This window comes from Moschus berezovskii, chromosome 3, assembly GCF_049115385.1.
Source record: "Moschus berezovskii isolate FMDL1 chromosome 3, NW_MosBer_1.0, whole genome shotgun sequence".
Taxonomy (NCBI): Eukaryota; Metazoa; Chordata; class Mammalia; order Artiodactyla; family Moschidae; genus Moschus; species Moschus berezovskii.
Window position 1 is genome coordinate 110,922,416 of NC_142462.1, and position 23,584 is coordinate 110,945,999.

The 23,584-nt window shown below is 42.9% G+C and overlaps 1 protein-coding gene across 5 annotated transcripts in view; it reads right to left on the reverse strand.

The window, feature by feature from the left end:
* Nucleotides 1-23,584, reverse strand: part of DGKI (diacylglycerol kinase iota) — a 508,012-nt gene that overhangs the window by 21,753 nt on the left and 462,675 nt on the right. For all 5 annotated transcript variants that reach the window (XM_088832644.1, XM_088832652.1, XM_055421328.2 and 2 more), the window contains 2 exons: nucleotides 4,487-4,524; nucleotides 332-452 (listed from right to left, as the gene is read on the reverse strand). In XM_088832644.1, the coding sequence (XP_088688770.1) occupies nucleotides 332-452; nucleotides 4,487-4,524 (159 nt within the window). The remainder of the gene's footprint in view (nucleotides 1-331; nucleotides 453-4,486; nucleotides 4,525-23,584) is intronic.

A 23,584-nucleotide genomic window follows, 5' to 3' on the forward strand; every position in this document is an offset into this window, starting at 1 on the left:
AAACATAAAAGCCCTTCCCCAAACAGTACATGATGCCAAGTCCACATTTGGTTTTGTCTTTCATTTTGTAAGTTATCAGCCCCCAAATACCCTGCAAAGGCCTTGATATGGAAATGATTTCTGTTAAGGTTAAGGTAGTTAAGGTAAAGGTGCTTGGTTAAGGTGACCTGTGTCAGGGGTCTGGAATCCCGGCTCCATCATACAAGCAAGGAGAGTCAGCAAAAGCTGAAGGGTCTCTCCACCATTCTGAGGAGAGCCTGGATGAAAGTCAACTTCGAAAATGCAGTCTGTTTCATGGATAATTGATTCTTGGTTTGCTATGCCTACTCACCGTGGTCAAGGATATATTTCACAATCTCCCCGTTGCCGGTTTTAGCTGCGTAATGAAGGAGTGAACAGTGGTCTGGTCCCTGAATTAGCAGGCTGCCTCCATTTTTATAGCTTTCTATTAGCTGAAAAAGAGACATAGGAAAAGCAACTCAGACAGAGTCCGGAACAAGGAAAACAGCTAGCTGGTGATAAAATAAAAGTAATGTAGCAAACCACAAATGTCTCCAGCCTCAGAGGACACAGGGAAAAGTCAAAGAGATGAAGTAACATTCCTGGGTTGTGTTATCACTCAAATAGATGGCCAGTGTCTCAGCAAATTCCGGAGAGGGTAAGTGGGTACTGAACAGCCTAAGGGAATGGAAGCATGCTAAATTACTTGTTCCCTTTCTGTTTTTTGTCCTTTTCTTTTCTGGGCACTGAAAGAACGAAAGAGAGGAGAATGAAAGCTTCCCTGTGTAGGCTGGGCGTTCTTGAGTTAAAGAACAATTAAGTCTATAGGCAGGAAGAGCGTGATGTCTGGTAGCAACGCTCCCTCCGCCCTTTAATTTTTTCTGCCCTCTCTAATGAACCCAGCTACTGAGTATAGAAGCTGCTTGCCCCTTTCCAGCATGAGATCACACGCACAGGCATACAGCAGACCCACGCACAGCCATGTTTGGCTCCCTCCTTCATCCAGATCTGCAGTCTGCCTGCCTTCTGTTTATCACCCAACACATACCACCCAACAAGGCTTGAGATGATCCACGGGATGAGAACCAAAAGGGTTCAGAGAATGTAGCAGTAGAAACCTAAAAGACTTCCAAAAGACTGGGGGGAAAACAGATTTTGCAGCCTGAGAATTAGGCCCTAAATGAGGACACAGTCTGAATTTTGTGAAATACTGCACATTACAGAACTGTAATGTAAGTGAAAATGGATCTCTGTTCTCTAAACTGAAATAATCAGAACAAGGGCCTTACTGGAGCTTCTAAAATGTAGCTTTAGAATAAATAAGAATCAACTAACCCAGCATGTAATAAGCAAAAGGAATGTGTCTACCACCAAGAAGTTAGATGGCATAGCATTATAAAAGAAAAACAACAACTCATAAGGTCAAAGAAAGTAAACTCATAGTTCATACAATCACTCAAATACAACTATAGATTAGCCATGTGCCAGATGCCAGGGAAACTAACATGAATACAACTTGACCACTGACCTCTAAGCCTCCAAGACCTCACCATCCGTGGGAGAGAGAGATTTCTAAAGAATTGCACAGAGATGAAGAGGACGATGAGGAGGGTAGCACAGGGCACTAGGAAAACATAAAGTAGGGGATGGAAAAAATCATGGAAGACTTCCGAGAAAACTGATCAGAAAGGAGCAGTTGACTGGAAGTAAGGAACATGGGGTTTCCCAGGTGGCACTAGTGGTAAAGAACCTGCCTGCCAATACTGGAGACGTAAGTGATGTGGGTTCATTCCCTGGGTTTGGAAGATTCCCTGGAGGAAGAAACAGCAACCCACTCCAGTATTCTTGCCTGAAGAATCCGCATGGACAGAGGAGGCTACAGTCCACAGGGATGCGAAGAGTCCGACATGACTGAAGCGACTGAGCATGCGCAAGAACACACAGTTTTCATGCCTAAATTGAGAAGCAAAGGAAGAGGAAGAAGTAGCTAACTGTCTTCCACAAAAATCTAAGAGAATCCTGTTCTGTTCAACTGTACTGTCTCACAATGGCACATCCATCCTTTGTGGGAAGATCCACAAAGGATTTGGGCTCACAGAGTAGCAGAGACCCAATCCATCAGCTGCCCCGATTTTGCAGCTGTGGTGTTCATAGACACTGTGGCCATTAGGTTAGTCCATGGGCATGTTGTGCAGCCCAGGGGATAGGAGCTACTCACGACAGCCTGCGCGCAGGGCTGATCCAGGCTCTGTTCTCAGTTCGCTGGCGTGCTCGGACCTTGCTTCCCCCTTCAACTCTCCCTCTCCCCCTCCTTCCTCACACTCGTGACACACTCACCCAGTCGAGTATTTAATATTTATAGCACTTTCTACATGGGACAGAAATGGAAGAAGATAAAGAAAAGGAGGGGAAAGTACTTGGGAAGGAAAAGAAAGAAAAAAGTGAAAAAGAAAAACCCTAAGGCTTTATATTTCACCTCTCAGTAAATAAGATGTTACTGAGTCATTTCTCAGTCATCTAGGAAAGAATTATAACAGAGAATGAAATAAGGTAACCAGCCGAATATAGTGACTTCCCTTCTCTCACATAATTCTCTGTTAAGTAGCAAAGAAGTGCAGTAACACGCCCAGGACCCTGGAAAATCTGTTGCCTAGACTAAAAGTATATACACAACAAAATGAAGTGGTTTCAAAGGTACAACAACATTTTGCAAAGTTTTCTGGCTTAGAAACTCTCCAAGAGCAGGGATCAGGTCTGAACTCATGCCTCTTGCTCACAGAATCCAAAAAGGCTTTTCAGGGAATAGAGGATAATATTTGGTTTAATCCACTGCCTGGAAAAGGCAATGAATTCAGGTATATACGCTGCTTAGAGAGCACTTTCCTCTTGTGGCTAACAATTCCTAGTAACACTGTCATCTGGACATGGCACGGGCGCCATTCCCAGGGATGTGTGTCTGAAGATGACAGTTTAACAAGATGCTGACAACCTTCTCAGCACTTGTTTTCTGCTAGTAACCTGTTAACAATGTAGCTCTGAGGTTTCTCAGTTTATTCAACAGATGTGCTTCCAAAGAACTTGTATACAAGAGCTTGTGTGTGTTTAAGTCACTCAGTCGTGTCCGACTCTTTGCGACCCCATGGACTATACAGTCTATAGATCGGATTTCCCAGGCCAGAATACTGGAGTGGGCACCCTTTCCCTTCTCCAGGGGATCTTCCCAACCCAGGGACCGAACCCAGGTCTCCCGCATTGCGGGTGGAGTTTTTACTATCTGCATCATTAGGGAAGCCCAAGAATACTGGAGTAGGTAGCCTATCCTTTCTCCAGCAGATCTTCCCGACCCAGGAATTGAACCGGGGTCTCCCGCATTGCAGGCAGATTCTTTATCAACTGAGCTAGTGCTTCTTAACTTTCTTTTAAGGCTTCTGTGTTCTCAATCTGGGATAGCGCTGAACTTCTTGAGTTAGTTGGAGCCTCTGCCTGGGAAAGTTGCTGATAATACAGAGCAGATCAATGCCATCGTGGCATATACAGGGATACCCGGGCAGTCTTAAGTCCTGACAGCTGAAAATAACTTGGGACCAAATATAGCTTTCCGGGTATTCATGGACTATATTATACTTTATAACAAATGTTTGCCTCCCTGCTATGTTTAACTATTAAAGGAATACAGATTAACACTGTATTTACAAAATAGCTATCTTGGGAGAGTCCCTTCTATGAAGTTATAGGAACAATCTTAAGAGCTTTACATGAATTTTATATTCAATCCTCACAGCAAAGCAAAGAGAGGAGCAATGTGATTCCATTTTACAGATGAAGAAACGGAGGCCCAGAGACAATTAGATAATTATACAGTCTCATATATAGTTAAAGGCAGAGCCAAGATCTGAACCCAGACAATCTGACTTCAGAATTTGCATTCACTCAGGAGGCAGCAGTTTCTTCCGAACTAAATTCTCCAGAAAACATGAGCACAAATCACAATATTCAAGGCAGATCATAGTATCTTCTTCTGATTAATTATGATCCCCAGAGTTCAAAATGGCAATAATATTGCAAGATGTTGTCTCTTGCTTAAAGAAAGTATTTCTGGGTATTGTCCAGGTTATTCTTATAGATGCATTCATTTAAAGACTTGGGCTGAAATAAATCTTTAAACCTCAAATATTAGTTCCAGATCGCAGGAACCTGGGGTACTACGAGCACTGTCTCCTGGGGACGCGTATCAGCTGTAACCAGTCAAGGCAGACAGCACTGTGCCTTTGTACAGACCCTTTGCTGTCTGGAGACATGGCGCTGCTACAAGGACTCCTCTCATCCTCTCTCCTCAATTCTCAAAAAGAACATCCTTCCGCCTTCTACCCAGCCAGCACCAGGGGGATGGGAAATGATAAATGGGATCATGAAAATTTGGTGAGAAATTATGCTGATTTAGAGTTCTTAAAGAATCACCAAAAGTCCTGGTAGGAAGATATCTTACCTTCATAAGATCACCAGCTATTACTGCCTGCAAAATTGCTGTGAAAGACAAAAGAGAGATGTCCCATTAGTAGCAGACCCTCTCATGAAAATATTACAAGGGGCTGGATCCATATTTTGGAGACACAGTCTACATTTGGGGTGGAGATCAGGGGAGGAGAAGCATGCCAAAGGTTGAAATGTGGGGCAGACTGAGGCCTTCTCTTCAGCCCTTCCCTCCCTGGGCATTCATCGTGTACATCATTCTAGAGCCGACGGGAACCCCCTCCAGCCCTGGTACAGAAAAGCAAATAAGAAATGTAGAGTCACACATTTGGATTCAAATCTTAGCTCTGACCCTTACAGGCGGTGGAATACTCGGTGAGTTATTTAACCCCCCTGAGCCTCAGTTTCTACCTCTGTAAACCAGCAAGTCTCAATTATATCAGACCTTTGAAAGGGTTTATTAAATCATATTAATGTTCTTATCTCATCCACTGATGCAGAGTGCCTGCTCATTAGGATTGTTTCTGCTCCCTTCTTTCTAATTCCTTCTACTTAATCCTTCTGGGGTTCAAAAATTATTAGTAATTTTGTGTTCTATAATTATAAATAAATACCTACTGCTATGGAAAGAAGGATTAAAAACAATAAAGAAGAAACACATATTTTAATTATATTCTTAAGAAAGCAATCATACATTTAGCATAAAATTCATTGGTGATTCTTATAGAAAGAACTCTGAAAGTTTAATTAAACTAATTGTAAGGGTACTTGGTGGTGGTGGTGGTGGTAATTTAGTCGCTAAGTCGTGTCCGACTCTTGCGACCCCATGGACTGTCGTCTGCCAGGCTCCTCTGTCCATGGGACTCTCCAGGCAAGAATATTGGAGTAGGTTGCCATTTCCTTCTACTTAGCTGAGGGGAAAATAATCTAAGTACCTGTGCATGTCACGTGGGGTGCAGAAGAAAAATGAAAAAAATATAACTAATCAAAGAGGAAAGGTATATATGACTGTCTAATGGCGGTTATGATTCCTAAAGGAGACAGTTGTATTAGGTCAAAAATGGTCCTTTTAGAAAAATACCTATATTTAAAAATTGCTCAAGAAAAAGATCATTTTAAAGTTTTAAAGTCACCCCCTCCCCAAATTAGAAGGTTTGAAGTTTATTTTTCAAAGTATCATTTTACTGTTATTTCGGAGTCTCTCGTATACAGTTAGCCAAAAATGCAGTATCAGAGTACATGGTGCCCTTGACTGTCACTGAACAAAGTCCTTGAAGCTTTCATCAGGAGCACTATGGGCCCTGGGTGATCAGAGGCAAAGAACCACAGACACGTTCAACGTGTTCAGAGGCCCAGGGCCGAGTGCCTTCCCTCTGACCAAAGCAGAAGTCTTGGGAACCCTAGGAAATGATGATGGCTGCTTGAGCACGGAAGGGAGAATGAAGGAAGAAGAGCTAGAAAGGAAGAGGAGGAAAGAGAGGGAAGAACGTCTCTTTTCCATAACACGCTGTTCAAACGGGGACCATGGCTCCAGGCGCGGTAATGCTCTTTGGACAGTCAGTGTGCACGAATCAGTTGCTGAAATGATAGAAAAGAGTGCTAGTTGCTCAGTCGTGTCCAACTCTTTGTGACCCCGTGGACTATAGCCCATCAGGCTCCTCTGTCCATGGGATTCTCCAGGTAAGAATACTGGGGTGGGTTGCCATTTCCTTTTCCATATATAAAAGAAAGCAAAGAGGAAAGGAGTGAAAAGGCAGTGGAGATAAAAATAACAGAAAAGGGGGCTTTCTAATGGTCCAGTGGCTAATCCTCTGCACTCCTAATGCAGGGGAGGTGGGGTTCTATCCCTGGTCAGAGAACTAGACCCCACATGTCATAACTAAGAGTCCACATGCCATAACTAAAGATCCTGCGTTCTGCAACTACGGCCTGGCACAGTCAAGTAAACAAATACGTATTTCTAAAAAATAACAGAAAGGGAATTGATAAAATGTTGTATGTCAGAAGAACCTAAGAAACGGATCTCATTCTTCCTTTTACAGATGGGACACTGGGAAATGACTCTCTCAGGACACAGAGACCAAGGTAGCACAGTCACCCCACAATGCAGGTCCCTGGGACCATCCCAGGCTCTGGCCTGTGCCCTCTGGGAGCTCACCCTGTAGTAGCTCTCCAGGGCTCTGTGGGGCCTAAGGAAAGTGAAAGGACAGAGTCTTTAACTGGAGTCTAATTCCGATCTCTGCAATTGACTTGTTGTTCAGTCATTAAGTCATGTCCGACTCTTTGCAACTGCATGGACTGTAGCACACCAGGCTTCCCTGTCCTTCACTATCTCCCAGAGCTTGCTCAAACTCATGTCCATTGAGGCGGTGATGCCATCCAACCATCTCATCCTCTGCCAGCCCCTTCTACTCCTGTCCTCAATCCTTCCCACCCTCAGGGTCTTTTCTAATGAATCAGCTCTTCACATCAGGTGGCCAAAGTATTGGAGCTTCAGCCTTATCATCAGTCCTTCCAATGAGTATTCAGGGTTGATTTCCTTTAGGATTGACTGATTTGATTGCCTTGCTGTCCAAGGGACTCTCAAGAGTTCTCCAGCACTACAATTTGAAAGCAACAATTCTTCGGCGCTCAGCCTTAAGAAGTCAAACTTTTTAAATCAACTTTCTTATCTAAAGTAAGATTAACAGCTGTCCTGGTCACCTCTCTGTAGTAAAGATGAAGCCAAATAAGGACTTTATAAATAGGATAAGTTATACTGACAGAAGGGATAGATTATAGTACTTCTGTGACTATGCATAAGTACATGAAAAACACAAACACACACTTCAGAAGGAGCCTAGCAAGGAGGGTAAATTGGTGTGTGAAGTCAATCGGGCACATCGCTGTTCATACGGCCCTCATCAGAGGTGAGGCAGGGCTGCAGGAGCCAGCGAGATGGTGGAAGTCCCAGGATGTCAACTCTGCATGAGAGGACAGGAAGAGAGAGGCAGGGGCAAGTATGAGCAATTGCAGGTGTGGGAGAATGACTCAGTTTGGGCTTTTATGCTACAGGATATTCTATATCCATTTAGGAGAGAAAGAAAGTTAGGGTAACTGCCCGAGAAGGCAGTTAGTGAGAAGCCTTGAAAATGACACACAGATGTTCCTAACAATATACAGCCTGCATTTTCAAGACCGCACTGAAACACTTCCCAGACATTTAAAAGAAATAGAAAAAAGAAAGAAGGAGAGAGAAAGTAGAATTCACTAACTTAAAGCGCCAGTGAATAACATTTGGTGCATATAAGCAATGAGTCAGGATGATGAAAAAATTCTCCAGGATAAATACTATTGGAAGAGTACTGAACATGAGAGAATGGAAGAATGGGAGGCTGGTGGGAAACTCACTGGCTACCTGCTAAGTTCAAAGGATTGTTGGAGGAGGTGAAGTTAAGCCAACTCTTCCACAATCAGTGGTTTAATTAGCAAAAAGGTTTGGGAAATCCTTAAAAGATGAAGTGAAGATACAAACGAGGGCGTGGAAGTTAAGAGGCTGTTCGAAGGGCCCTGGGAAGAGGTCTGCATGATCACATCTGAGGCTGGGTTGTCACACATCGTGACTGAAATTCCAGTGGGACCACTCCGGTGAGCACTTCTTCGTCCAGAGAAGGGACCTACATTTTTATCCTGTGAGCAATGAGAAGCTAAGGAGGAGCTGAAAGTAAATCAGAGAATCACATGAATGTCCTGACACCTGCCAGTGTGGTTCAGCCCCTCCCTTCCTGTGAACAGAGTTGCGACCTGCCCTCAGCTCATGCGCCCCCATCACGGCAGCTTTCCATTGCTACCTCACTCCACTCACTAGCATCTTTATTTATGCCTTTTGGTTTCCTAGCTTCCCAATTTAAAGTCCCCCTGAACAGACAGAAGAGCATATAAAAGAATCATAACCACAAATAATTTCCAATTGTACTGGAGATGGAAAACATGAATATTTATTTTTAAGTCAAGCAATACACTCAAGGGTAGCTATTATGCAAACATGATTAGGCACAAGGCCCTCTTCTCTGCTGATTAATGTCCTTCCCTCCTGAACACTGTTGTTTAAGATTTCCCCTGCATAAACAGAGCTTGAATCCATTAGTATTCAACTCCAGATAATAACCTTCTGAAAGATCAAGCTTAAAAACAAATAATGAATTGTTATGATTACAGTATTATTTTTTATTATTTCTTCAGCTCAGAGTCTGCCTTCTGGCCTTTTCCAAAACTCCTTCATATAGGGTAAATAATGCTCCCAAATTCAAAAGCACAAGGGAAGTTAAATGGCCAGTGGGATACAAGGGTTATTGAGTATATGACTACTAAGTTTCCTGGACAATTAAATCACATAAACTTATATAGCCAGACAGGAAAGTAAGGGGGTAGAGGACTGAAAAGTTTGTCATTTTCAGAGTTTAGAAGCTGAAACATTAGCTCATAAGAAATGACTTATTTTTCCTTCAGCACTGTGCCTTCTAATCAACTGCTAAACAGTAAACATCCTGAGACAGAAAGCTGGAATGGAAAAGTCAGGACTACCGGGAAGGAGTCAAGTGTCTTCCTCTTACAGCCTCTCTTTCTTCGGCCTGGATTCCCAAAAGCCCAGATATCCTCAGACATCTGTGCACAGAAGGAAAAAAAATGACTCCCTCCCATCATGATGGGGAGAAAATAGTCTATGGGCCACGGGCTGGCCCACCTGCTTCTGCCAGGCCAGGCCCTGTTCCAAGCTGACTGTACAAAATAAACTCCATCCTCTCAGGAAACTGATATTTTGGCAAGAAATCCAAATTAGGAAGGGATATATTTTAACTGAGTTTAGAATTATATTGCCTGAGTTTAAGGCTTGTGAGCCTGGCAGGCTACAGTCCACAGCGTTGCAAAGAGTCAGACACGACTGAAGTGACTTAGTACGTCTGCACATCATTAACTAGCTATAATCTTGGGCAAGTTAGTTAAACCAAGCTTCAGGTTTCTCATTAGGAAAATGAAGATAAAGTCAGTTCTTTTGAGACTCTGCCTTGCAAGTAAGCTCACGGAACAGTGACTGTGACCACTGTGGTTTTCTGTGTAGAACACCATGGAATGCTGATGTTAACACCATTACACAGAAATGAATCACTTTTTAGCTGTGAAATGAGAAGGTGAGACTCAAGTCAATTACAGTTCTAGAACGTGGCATATGACTAATTCCAAAGGGATAGTTTAAGGTCGTGAAGTTTGCTTTGCAACAAAAATATTTGCAAAAAAAAAAAAGTGTACAGAACTTGGCAAAGCCACAATGCTTGTAAATCTCAATAAATCAACTAAAATAACTCTAAACAGAGTCACAACTCTGAGCTCTTGTGTCTATTTAAAATTTTTAACCTTTCATGTTACTTTTCAGTTTTAAAATTAGTCTTCTGTTCCTGATTGTCACTTGCTAATGACAGCAGCCATTTAAATCTTTTATTTTAATCGTGGAAGAAAAAGATTAAAAGTAACAACAAAAACTGTTGAACAAAAATGACTTCTGGAGGTCTAGGGGGTAAAAATCAGCCGATTCACTGAGATTCATAAATATACATCTGACTTTGCCAAGTTCTGCATACATTTCACTCCTAAATATTTACAAAGCACGAATCAGAACATAAAATAATGTGTCAGGAGTCACATTCCACATTCCAGAGCTATGTAGCCTTAGTCTAACCCTTGCATTTAATAGAGGAGGAAAATGGTGCTTGAGAAGTAACTTTTCAAGGTCACACATGTAGTTAGCAATCCAGCTGAGAGAGACAGAAGGATGCTAGTTTCTTTTATTTATTTATTTTTAAAATATTTTCTTTTATTATCTCTGAATCTGAGGTCAGAGTTCTTCCACCTTCTGTTTCTTAACTGGGAGCAGGGTGGCAGAAATTAAAACAACCTCAAATGAAAGCTTCACAGATGCATCTGACAGAAAGTGAAGTCATTTTATGGCTTCAGGCTCCAACCCTTCTTACACCAAAGCAGAGGCTGAAGAACCAGCCCCCCTATAGCGAACATCAGGTTCACAGTTCCCTTGATCTGATCACAACAGGTGTCTTCACACTTTTCCTTTCTTAGTATTGCTCAGCCCCACAGAGGCCGCACTCCCAGCTGCCCGAGAGCTTATTTCTCTGAGATCCATATTTCTACATAGCTTTTCCTATATTTTCCTTATCAGCAGCATTCTGTCCAATTTCTCTGCTTTGTGAACAGCAAGCCCTGGTACATCAGCAACAAAATGTGAAGTCTCAGCTCCCCAAAATGGAATTTAAAATAAGCATCAAAAATAGCAAAGGTAACCTAACACACACTTCATGGTATGGATAACTATGCTGAATTATGCTAATCAGACATAAAGGATGAAGCCGTTCATGAAAATACTGTAGTTAATATTATTTTACATACTCTTACTGAACAATCCCAAGACAAGCTAAAAGAAAAGAGGAATTAGATATGGCTAAAGACCTCTGCATGTTAACTGAGGTCTCAAGGAAGTTTCGACAATTGATAATAACGTATGTTGCCAGGTTATTTATTAGTAGTAATAGCAAAAACACTAAGGGTTCTTAATAATATATTGCAACAAATTTAAGATTATTTTTCTAATGACACACAAATCTGTATCAGTTCTCTATTCTTGCACAGCAAAACATTCCAAAACAAAGTGACTTAAAACATGACAATTATTTATTTTGTTCAAAAGCTGCAGCTTGGGCTGGGTTAAGCAGAAATTGTTGTTTCTGCTTGATCTGGCATCAGATGGGGCAGATTCACTGAGAGCTCAAAGATCTGCTTTCAAGATGATCACACACATGACTGCTAAGTAGGAGCTGGCTTCACCTGGGAGCTCTGACTCCTCCTGTGTGGACGTCCATGGGCTGCCTGGGCTTCCTCTGGAAATGACGACTGTGTTTTAAAAGCAACCATTCCATGGGAGCCCAGCGGAAGTCACCTTGCCTTGGACCCCACCACAGTGTCACGTGTGCTCTGCTTCAGTCTTAAGTTTGTCCATATTCAAGGAAAGGAGATGCACACCCCACAGTTCAATGAAAAAAGTCAAAGACATGTTGCGAGAAGAATGTGTGGGGTGGGAGACAATGCTGTTTTAGCAAAAATACGATCTGCCACGTCCTACACTTGCATCGTGATGTGCTTGGAGTCAAGGGGTTGGTGCTTACCTTCAGTCAGTGTTGGGAGGTACCCAAGAACACTTGTGTGACAGATACAATGTCATCTGTTTTACATTGAGCATCTCAGCAGATAAATAAAAAAGGCTGAGAACTACTTATCTGAAGGACCAGGTTTTTGGAGTAGGAGAGGAAAGGCAAGTAGAAGACTCTGCAGACAGCAAATGCTGGTTGAGTTGAATTAGGAATTCTATATAATGTATTAAAAAGCAGAGACATCACTTTGCTGACAAAGGTCTGTATTCTCAAAGCTATGGCTTTTCCAAGGTCAGGAGTGGTGGCTGTGAGGAGATACCCCACGTCCAAGGTCAGAGAAATCCCAGTAAGATGGTAGGTGCTAGACCGGCTGTGAGGAGATACCCCACATCCAAGGGCAAAGGAGAAGCCCCAGTAAGATGGTAGGAGGGTGGATTTGTATTTAGAATCAAACCCCATTCCCGCCAGAGATGCTCAGAGGGCTCAAACAAACCTTGTGCACACCAGGACCCAGGGACCCCACAGAGACTGAGACAGAACTGTGTTTCAGCGTCTCCTGTGGAGGCACGGGTCAGCAGCGGCCTGCCGCAGGGGCAGGGGCTCTGGGTGCAGCAGACCTGGGTATGGCATAAGCCCTCTTGGAGGAGGCCATCATTAACCCCACCATAGAGCTGCCAGAGCTTACACAGGACTGGGAAACAGACTCTGGGAGGACACACACAGAACCTTGTGCGCACCAGGACCCAGGAGAAAGGAGCAGGGACCCCACAAGAGACCGACCCAGACTTGCCTGTGAGTGTCCAGGAGTCTCCGGCAGAGGCGTGGGTCGTGGTGGCCTGCTGCAGGGTTGGGGGCCTTAGTGTAGCAGTGCATGCATGGGATCTTTTGAAGGAGGCCCCCATTATCTTCATTACCTCCACCATAGTTTAAGAAGAAGAAAGTCGCTCAGTCGTGTCCGACTCTTTGCGAACCCATGGACTGTAGCCTACCAGGCTCTTCTGTCCATGGGATTTTCCAGGCAAGTATACTGGAGTAGGTTGCCATTTTCTTCTCCAGGAGATCTTCCTGACCCAGGGATTGAACCCGGGTCTCCCACATTGTAGGCAGACACTTAACCATCTGAGCCACCAGGGAAGTCCCACCATAGTTTGGCCCCAGGTAAACAGCAGGGAGGGAACACAGCTCCACCCATCAACAGATAACTGGATTAAAGATTTACTGAGCATGGCCCCGCCCATCAGAACAACAATAGTTTTCCCCTCAGTCAGTATCTCCCATCAGGAAGCTTCCATAAGCGTCTTATCCTTCTCCATCAGAGGGCAGACAGACTGAAAACCACAATCACAGAAAACTAACCAATCTAATCACACGGACAACAGCCTTGTCTAACTCAATGAAACTATGAGCCATATCATGATGGGCCACCCAAGATGGACAGGTCATGGTGAGCGAGTTCTGACAAAATGTGGTCCACTGGAGAAGAGAATAGCAAAACACTTTGTATTCTTGCCTTGAGAACCCCATGAACAGTATGAACAGGCAAAAAGATAGAACATTGAAAGATGAATTCCCCAGGTTGGTAGGTGCCCAATATGCTACTGGATATCAGTGGAGAAATAACTCCAGAAAGAATGAAGGGATAGAGACAAAGCAAAAACAACACCCAGTTGTAGATGTGACTGGTGATAGAAGCAAGGTCCGATGCTGTAAAGAGCAATATTGCATAGGAACCTGGAATGTTAGGTCCAAGAATCAAGGCAAATTGGAAGTGGTCAAACAGGAGATGGCAAGAGTGAACATTAACATTCTAGGAATCAGCGAGCAAAAGGGGACAGGAATGGGTGAATTTAACTCAGATGACCATTATATCTACTACCGTGGGCAGGAATCCCTTAGAAGAAATGGAGTAGCCATCATAGTTAACAAAAGAGTCTGAAATGCAGTACTCGGATGTGATCTCAAAAATGACAGAATGATCTCTGTTCGTTTCCAAGCCAAACCATTCAATATCATGGTAATCCAAAGTCTATGCCCAGACCAGTAATGCTGAAGAAGCTGAAGTTGAATGGAGCTGACTATGGCTCAGATCATGAACTCCTTATTGCCAAATTCAGACTTAAATTGAAGAAAGTAGGGAAACCACTAGACCGTTTAGATATGACCTAAATCAAATTCCTTACGATTATACAGTGGAAGTGAGAAATAGATGTAAGGGACTAGATCTGATAGATAAGAGTGCCTGATGAACTATGGATGGAGGTTCGTGACATTGTACAGGAGACAGGGACCAAGACCATCCCCAAGAAAAAGAAATGCAGAAAAGCAAAATGGCTGTCTGAGGAGGTCTTAAAAATAGCTGTGAAAACAAGAGAAGCCAAAAGCAAAGGAGAAAAGGAAAGATATACCCATTTGAATGCAGAGTTCCAAAGAATAGTGAGGTGAGAAAAGAAAGCTTTCCTCAGCGATCAATGCAAAGAAATAGAGGAAAACAATAGAATGGGAAAGATAAGAGATCTCTTCAAGAAAATTAGAGATACCAAGGGAATATTTCATGCAAAGATGGGCTCAAAAAAGGAGAGAAATGGTATGGACCTAACAGAAGCAGAAGATATTAAGAAGAGGTGGCAAGGATACACAGAAGAACTGTACAAAAAAGATCTTCACGACCAAAATAATCACGATGGTGTGATCACTCACCTAGTGCCAAATACCCTAAAAAGTGAAGTCAAGTGGGCCTTAGAAAGCATCAATATGAACAAAGCTAGTGGAGGTGATGGAATTCCAGTGGAGCTATTTCAAATCCCGAAAGATGATGCTGTCAAAGTGCTGCACTCAATATGTCAGCAAATTTGGAAAATTCAGCAGTGGCCACAGTACTGGAAAAGGTCAGTCTTCATTCCAATCCCAAAGAAAGGCAATGCCAAAGAATGCTCAAACTACCACACGATTGCACTCATCTCACATGCTAGTAAAATAATGCTCAAAATTCTCCAAGCCAGGCTTCAGCAATACGTGAACCGTGAACTTCCACATGTCCAAGCTGGTTTTAGAAAAGGCAAAGGAACCAGAAATCAAATTGCCAACATCAGCTGGATCATGGAGAAAGCAAGAGAGTTCCAGATAAACATCTATTTCTGCTTCATTGACTATGCCAAAGCCTTTGACTGTGTAGATTACAATAAACTGTGGAAAATTCTGAAAGAGATGGGAATACCAAACCACCTGACCTGTCTCTTGAGACATCTGTATGCAGGTCAGGAAGCAACAGTTAGAACTGGACATGGAACAACAAACTGGTTCCAAATAGGAAAAGGAGTACATCAAGACTGTATATTGTCACCCTATTATTTAACTTATATGCAGAGCATATCATGAGAAATGCTGGACTGGATGAAGCAAAAGCTGAAATCAAGATTTCCGGGAGAAATATCAGTAACCTCATATATGTAGTAATACCACACTTATGGCAGAAAGTGAAGAAGACCTAAAGAGTCTTTTGATGAGATGAAAGAGCAGAGTGAAAAAGTTGGCTTAAAGCTCAACATCAGAAAACTAAAATCATGGCATCTGGTCCCATCACTTCATGGCAAATGGATGGGGAAACAGTGGAAACAGTGGCTGACTTTATTTTTTGGGGCTCCAAAATCACTGCAGATGGTGACTGCAGCCATGAAATTAAAAGACACTCCTAGGAAGGAAAGTTATGACCAACCTAGACAGCATATTAAAAAGCAGAGACATTACATTGTCAACAAAGGTCTATCTAGTCAAGGCTATGGCTTTTCCAGTGGTCATGTATGAATATGAGAGCGGGACTATAAAGAAAGCTGAGCAGCAAAGAATTGATGCTTTTGAATGTGGTGTTGGAGAAGATTCTTGAGCGTCCTTTGGACTGAAAGGAGATCCAACCAGTCCATCCTAAAGGAAATTGACCCTGAATATTCACTGGAAGGACCCATATTGAAGCTGAAACTCCCATACTTTGGCCACCTGATGCGAAGAGCTGACTCATTTGAAAAGACCCTGATGCTGGGAAAGACTGAAGGCGGGAGGAGAAGGGGACGACAGAGGATGAGATGGCTGGATGGCATCACTGACTCAATGGACGTGAGTTTGGGTGAACTCCGGGAGTTGGTGATGGGCAGGGAGGCCTGGCGTGCTGCAGTCTATGGGGTCGCGGTGAGTTGGACACGACTGAGCGACTGTACGACAACAACCACACAAGGTGTGCTCTCTTTAATCATCGGACGTGAGAGAAGACTGTCCCCCTCTTTCTCTTCGCTGCTCTCTTTAATCATCGGACGTGAGAGAAGACTGCCCCCTCTTTCTCTTCGCTGCTGTCTTTAATCATCGGACGTGAGAGAAGACTGCCCCCTCTTTCTCTTCGCTGGTCAGGCCAGCACTCATAGATGTCGACTCTTATATTCCTCGTATTCTGCCTACTGTTGTCCCCCCACTGCTGAAATAAGAACGTGCGGGGTACAGGGCACACACCTCACATATTCTGTCATCACCTCATCTTCGTTGGGATGAACCCATCAGCGGTTAATGTAAAGGCCATTCAATGCTACAGTGGTCTAAGACTCACATACCACCTGTGCCAAATTCCTCCTAGCATGTGCAACCATTGATGGAGACATAAATAGGTTTTGTGTCTCTCTAATGACAGAGTTAATCCTCAAATTCAATTAGTCCCTGCTAACTGAATGCATGACTATATATGGGTTATTTCCATCTGCTGCAGCCATCTTTCTGAAGCTGCTATTAGCATGGAAGACGTCTCCTGTTTGCAGAAAGAACAAACAGCCCCCACCCATCCAGCGTTGCCTTCTGGCAGAGAACGTGCACCTTGCTGCCAGAGGACCAGGATGTGCTCTGTTCACAGTCAGTTCCATTTCTCTTACAGATCACTGGAATTAACCACAAACCTGAAGGAACCAGATGTCTCTCCCAAACATCCCATTTGTTTATCTCTTGTTGTGAAACTGTTTTCCGGTTGTTTTTCGTGTTTAAGCCCCATCTCTGCAATTAAGTCACAAGCACAGAGGTGGTATTTTTAGTTTTTTCCCTCTTTGCTTTATCCATATGCCACCTCTTAATGAAAACTCTATAGTACAGGAAACATATGTAACACTTACTAGCCACTTGGTCTGGTGATTCACCCGGCTATCATTTCAACACTCTTCAAACTCTGGGTCAACGGAGATGTTGTAAGGAATAGAATAAAACCTACTTTACTGCCCCTGCTACACATAGCAGTTGATTTTGGAGCTGAAAATATTTCCGTATCTTTTTAAATTATATCATGGTGCTTACCAGATGCAGTGAAACAGCATTATAAGTATCTCAATAAAAAAGAAATGTTTAAATATAGGTCAAATCAGAGCCTTACACTAAGCAACAACACATGTTACTTCCTAGAACACTGGTTATAAGCCTAGTGTTAGCTACTCAATCGTGTCTGATTCTTTGTGACCCCGTGAACTGTAGCCTGTCAGGCTCCTCTGTTCATGGATTCTCCAGGCAAGAATACTGGAGTGGGCTGCCATGCCCTTCTCCAGGGCTTAGTTCCTTGTTAAAACAAATGTCACACATTAATTAATTGCTTTGGGTACTGGGTTAGAGAAAAGTTCACAGGTTAAAGGGCCAACTGGGTTCATACTCTTTCAGAGTCACAATATGTTACTTTCCACCAACTGTGAAAATATGCACTGACAGCTACTGGGGGCCAGAGAAGTTCTTGAAAATTTCTTCTTGACAGTCTGTACAGCTCAAAATTAATGTTTTCTCTAGTGATGACAGATTAATGTCATTTTTGTATGAAGTGGGTCAACACACTTTTTTCTTTTGTAGTGCCCTCTTCGAAAGTAATATCCAATTATTCCCATAAAACTGGAAAAATATAAATTCATCTTTAGCATCAAGATTATAGAATCCTCTCAACTATTTTTGTTCAATAAATATTAAGCTTCCATCCACAGTGAGGATTTTTCCTATTAGTCAAGAGTTTTAATCTGATTACAACTCACTGAATTCAAGAACCCTAAATAATTGTAATACACAATAACACTCTTTCTCCTTATCATGTGGATAAAGTCATATATATTAAAATACTTAGTGCATGGCAAACTGCTTTAGGAATGTCAGAGATTAAAAAGGAAGTTCTAGTATTCTCCAAAAGTCCTTCATCCCTAGAATGCTGAGAAAATTTAATTTAGATTGACAAACTTCGTTGATTTTTTTCTTTCCTGGCATCTGGATGATGAAGCATCATCCCGAGAGGGCCAGAGAAATAGAAGAACTAAGAAATAAGGTCCCTGTTAGCCTCACAGATGAGAGGAGCGTGCCTAGGAAAAGAAGGGCTGTTGGCCACAGTCCTGACAACTTTCCCTTAGGATGTTGTGTGACAGCATTGGGGCTTGGGCTTCATTCTTTCCCTCAATGTCAGGCTGCGTTCCTCCTGTGATGGGTCTCCTTAAACTCATGTGATATATTTTAGCAGTGTCCTTCAGGACCTCTAAAAGGAACTTAGGTTGGAAAAGTGCACTCATATATCATTCACCGATAGCCGCAAGCAGATCTGATGGGGCTTGAAAGTGACGGATGGTTATTGGTTTTAACCAAACATCAAGACGGTATGGGAAGCGGCGTTTAAGGCCAGGATCCAGGAACAAATGATTGTGCTCTTGAGCTCAAACAGATGAGAGGTCTAAAGGCCATCCAGTCACCGGGATGTCCGCTGAGTTCCTTATCATCAGCTAGCAGCACGGTGACCACTCTGTCAGATGAAGACCTTTGTGATTGAGAGGAAGACTGCGTTTAGCCCAAACACCCCTCTCTGGGACAAAATAAAGCCAGGGAGGAGCTGACACAGCAAAAGTCACTTTCAGGGACACAGATCAGTGAAATCCACGTCTAACATAAGTGTACCATTACGGTAAAGAATCCACCTGCAATGCAGAAGCCACAGGAGACACAGGTTCGATCCCTGGGTCAGGAGAATCCCCTGAAGGAGGAAATGGCAACCCACTCCAGTATTCTTGCCTAGAGAATCCCAAGGACAGAAAAGCCTGGCGGGCTACAGTCCATAGGGTCACAAAGAATCAGACACGACACCATTTTTCTAAAAGATAAAACTTTTATTAGAGTCTGTCCTTACTTGTAAATGTGAAGACAGACAAGAAAATTTATAGCTGGAATTAGGTTATAATAAAAACACTAATTTTGACTCCTCCCGTATCAGCATGTGCGCTTCCCAGGTGGCTCAGTGGTAAAGAATCCTCCTGCCAATGCAGGAGACATGGGTTCAATTCCTGAGTTGGGAAGATCTCCCAGATCCGTTGGAAGTGGGAACTCACTCCAGTATTCTTGCCTGGAAAATCCCATGGACAGAGGGAACTGTAGGCTAGAGTTCATGGAGTCATAAAGAGTCAGACATGACTAAGCACAGACACACATACATACATATCTGTCATATGCTGATATGCGTAAGTGGACAGCTGTGAATTGGAAGCATACAAAAATCAAACATTTTATTTCAGAGGAATGAAAATAAGCTTTAACTTTCACTTACATATTATGCTAAGTTGATGAAGCAAGATCACACCTTAGAGGCAAGAATAATAAAGTTATTGGTTAGTTCTAATGCTTGCTTTACGGGTAAGATACAAAATAGAATAGGCTTTAGTATATGAGTTGAACTTCAGTGATCTTTATTAAAGAGAAGATTTTACTGTTCAGCTTCTAAGAAAGGAAATGAAAATTAAACCTTCATCCTTCTTAGGGATTCATATATTCTAAAGACAGAAAGGTAAGAGGAACTATAAAGTGACATCTACACTGACGCAGACGCAGGGAACCCTGCTTGCTAAAGTAGCATGATGTACGGAACAATTTCCTAGGGAATTTGTTAGAAACTGTTTCAAAAGGGAAGATTTGCATTGGCAGAAAATGATGGGAGAATAGTTTTATACAGAGAAGACACGCTGGCATAGAGGCATGGAGGGCAAAGCGATAAGCAGTTCCACTTGATAAAGAAGGAGAGCTGAGGGACCTCCCTGGCGGTCCAGTGGTTAAGACGCCACACTTTCAGTGCAAGGGGCACGGGTTTGATCCCTAGTTGGGAACTAAAAACCCACATGCCATGCAGCAAGGCCAAAAAAAAAAAAGAGAGAGCTAAAATGGGGGCAGGGAGAAATGAATCATAAATAGAGGGCGCTTCCAACAAGCAGAAAGCAATGTGAGGTCAAAGACTTTTAAAAAAAAATGTCAATGAAATTCACTCAGCAATTCCATTTTCCAAATATAACCTTGGCCATGACCATCATTCTTTTCTTTGAAGATAAAAAGAGCTTAAATATAGACAAGAGGGAAAAAAGGAAAGGTCACTGGGAAATCAATACCAGAAGAAGAATGTCTGTGAATGGGTCATGCTTTCTGAGAATGAGAAGCCCTCAGGGTTAGCTGAGGAAGATACAAGGACCAAAGAGACACCTGGTCAGACAAACAGAGCCAACTGCTGCTGACACAGTATGGCTGGAACGCCGTTTTTGTTACCTTATACAACAGCACTCTGATTTTTCTGCAGTGGCTGAAAAAATTGCCTTCACTTCCTGGAGTGGAAAGAGGGGATGGGAATGTCACCAGGCTAAGCACAACTGAGTGGATTCTGGCTGATTACAAGCCCCCTTTTCAATAAGCAATGAGTCTTTGCTTTGTCAGGAGAGAAGCTGGAAAGTGCATAATTGAATAGTAATGTATGGTGCTACCTTGACTAAAAAAAATAAAAAAGCTACAGTATGAAAGCTGCCTGCAGCCTTTATGCGCTTTCAAGGTTCCTGTCTTTTTGGAAGATGGCTGCATGGTGAGGTATGGAAATAGCAGAGCTGTTTGTCACCCAGGCAGAAGTAACAGACTGGCACTCAGTTGCAGGAATCCACACACTAACAGGGCATACGAGTCTCCAAAATACCTTTCCAAAATGGAAGATGACATTATTAGTTTTGCCTCATGTGCTTCATTGTCCAATATCCTTTCTTAGCTTAGAGGTCTGAATCTATAGAACAGAAGGGGTCTCAAGTGTCAGCTGGCTTGGCCAGCTCAATGAAGAGTCCAAGGCGTGAGAGCAGTGCTCTGCCCAGGGCCACCCAACCTGTGAAGGGTGGTGCCTGGACCTTCTCACGCTAAGACTAAGGCTCTTGGTCTTTGCCTGACACCACCATCCATGCTCGCGTGACCACTGCCCAGACAGATAGTCTTTCTCTGTCTGTTGGGCTTCCTAAAGGAGTTGTTTAGTTCCAGTAAATTTATAAAACAGGCTTAAATAAAGTCATGAAAGTGAAGTGAAGTTGCTCAGTTGTGTCCGACTCTTTGCGACCCCATGGACTGTAACCTACCAGGCTCCTCCATCCATGGGATTTTCCAGGCAAGAATATTGGAGTGGGGTACCATTTCCTTTTCCAGGAAAATAAAGTCATAAGCCCATGTAAATAGCATCCAGCAGATTTACTCATTTTGATTATTTGACATTGATAGTTTCTCTCGTTCTCTGTTGCATTTTTACTCTTTTGCGGTGTCCCTTTCTTAATACTCGCAAGCTCACTATGCACCAGGCATAGAGCTAAATGCTTTCCCTACATTATCTAATCTGATCCTCATGGGAAGTTGACAGTAATATTTAGTATTATGGCTATCAACCTCGTCTGAAGGATGAAGAAAGTGAGGCTGGCTGAGGCTGACATCTGCTCAAGGGCATACAGGTAGTGTGTAATAGAGCCAGGCTGACAAGGAAGCCTTTTCTCCCCCTTATTTGGCTGTACAGACTGTCAGATGGCACTATGGTGATGAAACCAGGTCCTCTCTTCCCACCATTTCCCTGGTCAGCCATGAGGGATGCAGGTTTAGTTGTCTCTATGCCCCATACTTTCCTGGCTCTGATGAGTGAAGGTACAGAAAATAAAGCTGCAGAGCTGGTGAAAGGAAATGCAGAGGTGATTAACCTCTCACAGGTATTGTGTGGAGTTGTGATGACTGGAAGAAGGGATGATGCATGAAGCTAAGAAATAATCCCCTAAAATTCAGAGCATCCAAAATGGACCCAGAAAAGAGGCTGATATAGAAGGCTGGCAAAGAGAGGAATCATTCAGTTGACTTCATTATTTTTCTAAAGAAGAGCTGGACAGATGACAATTTTCCTAGGTCTTTGCAGGAGAGCACCGGCCCAAGAAGCTATAATGGGCATTGTGGGCAGACAGAAATACACACTGGAAAATTGCTTCTAGATTCTGGAATGTACAGATTGAAGTAACACATCCAGAACTAACTTCCAGGAGCCAACTCAAAGAAAGGGCAATGCATTCTAATATTTTGCAACTGGTACTTGTGATGAGAGGCTTAGTCTAAGATCATGATTTAAGGATACCAGTCACCAACAGCACTAACTCAATTCTTTGCAAGAAAAAGCCATCAAAATAGAAAATAAGTTTTAGCTAGAGTAAATTGGGGGCTCTCCAGTGGCTTAGCAGTAAAGAATCTGCCTGCAATGCAGGAGATCCAGGTTTGATCCCTGGGTCGAGAAGATCCCCTAGAGAAGTAAATGGCAACCCACTCCAGTGTTCTTGCCTGGAGAATCCCAAGGACAGAGGGGCCTGGCAAGCTACACTCCATGGGGTCGGAAAGAGGTGGACACAACTGAAGTGACTGAGCATGCATACATGCACAGAGCTGATTGGGTGAAAAGTTTTCATTGGCTGTTAGGGTTTCTAGTCAAGCAGAACACAGACAAATAGTGTGACAATAACCATGATCCTTATATAAGGACTGCACTATTATTAATACTGTCATAGCTGCCAATGTCCCTGCTACCCCTTCAGTTAAATAGGTACCACTATAAACCAGATAATATCATTGTATAGAGTAAAAAGTTTAAACAAACAGTTTGAACTTTAGCTCAAAAAGCAAGCACAATTCACTCTTTCACCTCTGCTCTCATATATGACTACACAGGCACCCAGCCAGGCATTTCTCACTTTCTTTTTAAACACTTACCTGTAGAACAGGGGATGTATCTGTAGGAATGAGACCTATGAAAGCTTCCCTTGTTGCCGGAAGATCCATGACACAGCTGTGTTCGAGGACCTCTTCCCACCCATCCACTTAAAAGCAAACCAGGTTAGCCTTCCTCCCTTCCTAGCTTCCTCCTTTCTTCTGTTACTTTCTCATTTTGCAACGTTTTTAAATCCTTTAATTTAAATATTCTCTGAGGCCAAAGGCAATCTAAAGTGAAGCTGTACATAAATCTTAGTAAAGAATGCTCCCTACTCAACACACACAGACATCTATAATTAGTCTTCAAGAGATAATTAGATAATGATCACCAGCAAAGTCTTCCAAAGAACCCAGAAGGCTCAAAGGATTATAGAGTTACAGTCAACAGTCAGATTTAATAAGGGGGAATGAGAGAGAACAGTAGGGTCAGGGAAGAAGTAAAGTAATATAACCTGATTTCAGAAAGCCCAGGGTAAGGGTTTGTTTTGTTTTGTTTGCTGGTTCTGGTTTGTTTTTGCTTTTAATCAGCAGTGATTGTCTGTTTTCCTAGGAAATGTGACAGAAGACAAGCCAAGGAAAAGCATGCTGCCATTTCTGATCCTTTCCTTTCACAGAGCCTCTGGGGAGCACCCAGTGAGACCACCATTAAAGGCCATCTTTTCAGCACAGTAGTAATGAATTTCTTTGGAAAAAGACCAGCACTAACCTATCTTCTACAAGAGGGAACAATGTTAATGAGGCTACAATGGAACTCAAAGATGTGTACGGAAGGGTCTGTTTGCCAACATCACATACTGCAGCAAAAGTAACAGTGAGACTTATGGAGAGAATCAGCTCTGTGCCAGGGCACAGCACGGAATGGGGCAACGTCTCTA